This window comes from Penaeus vannamei, chromosome 20 (assembly GCF_042767895.1).
Source record: "Penaeus vannamei isolate JL-2024 chromosome 20, ASM4276789v1, whole genome shotgun sequence".
Lineage (NCBI taxonomy): Eukaryota > Metazoa > Arthropoda > Malacostraca > Decapoda > Penaeidae > Penaeus > Penaeus vannamei.
Genome location: NC_091568.1, coordinates 8705803 through 8710802, shown reverse-complemented (window position 1 = coordinate 8710802; position 5000 = coordinate 8705803). Strand labels below are relative to the sequence as shown.

Here is a 5000-nt window from a genome sequence, read left to right as displayed (position 1 = left end):
ATATATATTTATATATATATATATTCATATATATATATACATATATATATACATATATATATATATATATATATATATATATATATTCATATACATATATACATTCATACATACATATGTAGTGCCCAATTAATGCATCTTTACTGATCCCTCTTCAGAACTTTACTTTGAGATGGACGCATCATGGTGCAGGGTAACCAAAACATTCACAATACTATTACGATATTTATTGAACATATTAAAAACAGTCACATTAGAAAACCATTAAGAACAGTCACATCATAAAAAACATTAAGAACGGTCACATTAGAAAAACATTAAGAACAGTCACATCAGAAAAACATTAAGAACAGTCACATCAGAAAAAAAAAACATTAAGAACAGTCACATTAGAAAAAAAACATTAAGAACAGTCACATTAGAAAAACATTGAGAGCATGCCACAGGACAAAACATCAAGAGCATGCCACAGGACAAAACACTGAGAGCATGCCACAGGACAAAACATTGAGAGCATGCCACAGGACAAAACATTGAGAGCATGCCACAGGACAAAACATTGAGAGCATGCCACAGGACAAAACATCAAACGGAACAACTAGCTACAAAACAAACGAACAAATAAAGCCGGAAGTAAAGGCCAAACCCTCAGCCACATATACCCATAGGTAGTTATCAAGCAGTTATTCCCGTGCCAGTTAAGAGTTGTGCTTTCATAAAAACCTATAATACTGGAATAGTTATCTTAAGTATTTCGGAGATTACGTGGGTGGATCACGGGCAGAAGCAAAAATAAACCCCGGCCAAAACGAAGGAAAAGTCTGCGACCTGCTCCAGCTACAACAACCCAACAGGAGTGATGGCACTCGGCAAAAATGTATACCCTAACCACACGAAGAGTAGGAGCGGGTATGTGGCTTCCGACAGTGGCGCCATCTATTTTACGTTACAACCAACATGGGAACGACCAGTAAACAGGGTACGCCCTTACATACTGAGGCGCAACGAATAAAAAGCCCAACAGCGGCTAAATGTATAGCAAGTGAATCCAAGGCATCTAATAAAAGAAACAAATCAACGACTAAAACTAGCAAAACAAATAAACGGGAAAACAATAAAACGAGCGAATAAACGAGTAAACGAAGATTACCAGACCAGCAAGCAGCAGCACTAAAACAACCTCGAGCTCCCATCTACTACATATATATATATATATATATATATATATATATATATATATATATATATATATATATATATATATATATATATATATGTATATATATAAATATATATATATATATATATATATATATATATATATATATTTATATATGCATATACGTATATATACAATATATATATATATATATATATATATATATATATATATATATATATATATGCATATACGTATATATACAATATATATATATATGCATATACGTATATATACAATATATATATATATATATATATATATATATATATATATATATATATATATATATATATATATATATGCATATACGTATATATACAATATATATATATATTCATGTATATATATATATATATATATATATATATATATATATATATATATATATATATATTCATAAATGTATGGATTGTATTTGTTGTATTTATCATGTATTTATATGTGCCTGTATATTGTATGCTCGTGTGTGTGTGTGTGTGTGATTGCATGTGTTTGCGTGGTGCATGTGTGTCAGAGAGAGAGAGAGAGAGAGACTTTCGTCGAACTAACGGTTCCCAAAATTAATTCTCAAAACATTTTCAGAGACGTGACACCTGCACTGAACAAGAACGTGTTTCTGATTGAAAGCGCGTGCAAGAGCAAGCCCACCTATCGTGCTTGGTGTGCCGTGGAAAGGTACAGTATTTATTTGTGTGGATCATAACGTAATCTGAAAGGGACGGTCACACTATTCACTTCTGCCCAGGGATCCCTCTACAGAGCGGGATATATCCTTTCTGGTGAGAGGAACTGTGTTGAAAATCCATGTCTAGAGTGATGCCGAGAGAGAACCGTTCAGTGCCGCCAAAACAAAATCTATCATGATTACTTGATTAGCTCCGATTATCATATCATGTCAGATAAAATTGTACTGTAGAAATGCGTGATTCATGTTACAACTAACAATGGTGCCTCACTAAAAAGTTCAAGATTTCTTAGACAAACGTTCACTTACACACTCTCACTCACCCCGAATCGCCAGACTCGAGCTTTCTTCAGATAAAGTGAGAGCCAGGAAACTATTATGGAATTCCATCCACAATGCGATGGTAGAATGTTCAAAATTAAAATAATGGATGAAATCAACAAGAAACTTTTACGGCTAACAAAGCTGTGTCACAATCGACATTTAATATATTTTTGTTAAATTTCTGTTTTGTATTTGCTTCCTCCCCACTTCGGCTTTTGTACATTATCGATTACACTGATAGCAGTAAATGCTATTGTTGGAAAGAATATTGTCTGATTTTCTACTGTTGATATATGGAGTGTCTATTAAGTATGAGCTAAAACGAAAGAAAGAAAGGAAAAATCAATGAACATGAATATTTTAGACCAATACCCAAAATTGTTCAATACATGTATATCACATTGCAAAATAATGCAAAACTTAATATGAAATAAATGTAAATATATTTTACGTTTTATTTGGTTAAAAAAAAAAAAAAAAAAAAAAATACACAATGCACAAACTAGATTTATTGAAACAAATGAGCCTACAGTTTCGAAATCCTCATGGATTTCGAAACTGTTGTCTCATTTATTTCACTTACTTCTCTCCTTTATTTATTCATTTTTTATTCATTAAAGGTACACTGCGAGGAGATCGTTTTAAATATCGTTTACATGATTTTTCTCTAGACCTGTGATTCCTGGTGTGTTACTCTCACTTATGTCTTTCATTGTATTGTTATCCAATCTTATTTATTTTTGTTGTTGTTGTTGTTGTTTTGAATATTTGGCGGTTGGTATCTGTCCTTCTTATCATTATTCTGACCTTTACGATCTCCATTATTAATTCTGCATCGTCCGTTATCTGTTCTGACCTGTTCTTCCTCCTGCATCATACCCAATCTCTCTATGTTCTCGACATTCATTTCATCAAGCTCACCCTCCAATAAGTCCTAGGTTACCACTTCCTCCAAGTCTCGCCAGTCCCGTTCTTCATCAGTCCCCCCTACACTCGCTCTAGTCGTGCCGTTTTCTGTAGCATTTTCCTGTTCATTTTTACACAAAGCACCACCTCCATGGGCCAACTCATAACCATCAGAATGAGGCTTTTCTCATCTTTCTCTCCAGACTATTTTCTTATTACATATATTCAACTCTAGAGCATTTAATTCAATTTTCTCTTGGTTTCTTGTTCTGAGGTGGTTGTTCTGGTATATCGTCATTTGGTGAGTTAGTTGCAATAGTTAGTTTTTAATCATCATCTTCATCATCATTATCATTATCATCGTCATCGTCACTGTCATTGTCATTGTCATCATCATCGTCATCATCATCATCGTCATCATCATCGTCATCATAATTATCGTTATTATCATTAGTATTATAATGATGATTATTAATGTTACTATTATTATTACTCCCTTATGATTATAATCATTACCATTACTGGTAGTAGTAGTAGTAGGAGTAGTAGTAGTATTATCATTATTATCATCATTATCATCATTATCATCATCATTATTTTTATCATTGATATTAGCAATATTATCTAAACCATTAGCATTACCTCCATCAATAAGATTATGTTTTGTGGTAGCATTGGTTAGTTTGATGATAAGCTGGTTAGCAGGATAACTGAAAAGTGAAGAACAAGTTTTTTTATGATTTTTTTTTCTTTTTTTTCTTTTTTTTTTTTTACCATAGGTGTGTTTTAGCCCAACTTAGATGCTGGATCCGCATTATGATCCTGATCCCGCAATTTCTCCAAAGGATTCATGAGTAGTGCCAGATAGGGACTCGAGAAAAAGGTGATTTTAATGTAATTCTTCAAATAGGATTCTTTTTATTGCATCAATGGCCCTCAAGCCTTGGCAGTGATATGCGCTCTATGATTGTTTCTAGTTATCTTAATGATCATTATTATGTGAATAAGGAGAAGAAAGAGGAGGAGGGAGAAGAGAAAGAGGCGGAGGAAAAGGGGAAGTAGAAGAAATACAGGATAAAAAAAACGAGAAGGAGGAGGGGGGGAAACAGGTAGAAGTGAAGGATAATCTAATTTAAATGTAAAAAAAAAAAAAAAAAGAAAATGGGAGAAAAAAACATCGCCAAAGATTTTCTAAAAGGTCAATAAATATAATGTTGAAATTCAGAATATTTAACACATGTATGAAAAATATCTCAAACTTACCTGGTCCTGATACTTATCCCAAATGAAAATGATCCTGATACTTCTCCGAGATGAGAACAACCCCTAATTATGCAAATGATATACCCTATCAAGCTTAAGGGAGGTAGAATGTCTCTCAGGAACAGTCTCCAAGGATTACTTTCTTTGCCGAAGGACACCTTTGGCCTCAACATTTTCAGGTGTACGCTCTTAGGGGGGAGGGGAGGGGAGGGGGGGGGGTCAGCCAAAAGAGTGTTTTTTGTACGCCTGTGGAAATGTTGAAGGTATAATGAGATCTATTGATTTTGATGGGAAGGGCCATTTATTGAAACATTTGTATCGGATTCATTATGTAGCTTAATTAGAAAGATAAGGAATGCATCTTATAATGGTCCCGGGAAGGAACGATACACAGAAGGAAATGCAAAAAAAGAAAAAAGAAAAAAGAAATAAAGAATAAATAAATGAATGATTAAAAAAAGGAAAAAAAAAGAAAGGGTACGTTTGCCAATATGCAACATTTTTTACACCTCGTTGTATATAGCAATGCATAAACAAAATGTTATTAAGGATACTGTATAGAACAGAAAAGATAAAACAGGCTTGAGTTTTCTCACAAGG

At 33.2% G+C, this 5000-nt stretch overlaps 1 protein-coding gene across 1 annotated transcript in view; it reads left to right on the top strand.

Moving 5' to 3' along the window:
- LOC113819943 (lactosylceramide 4-alpha-galactosyltransferase) overlaps positions 1-5000 on the top strand; it is a 44649-nt gene that overhangs the window by 23302 nt on the left and 16347 nt on the right. Inside the window, exon 4 of the mRNA XM_070135658.1 lies at positions 1805-1897. Coding sequence (XP_069991759.1) covers positions 1805-1897 — 93 coding nt within the window. The remainder of the gene's footprint in view (positions 1-1804; positions 1898-5000) is intronic.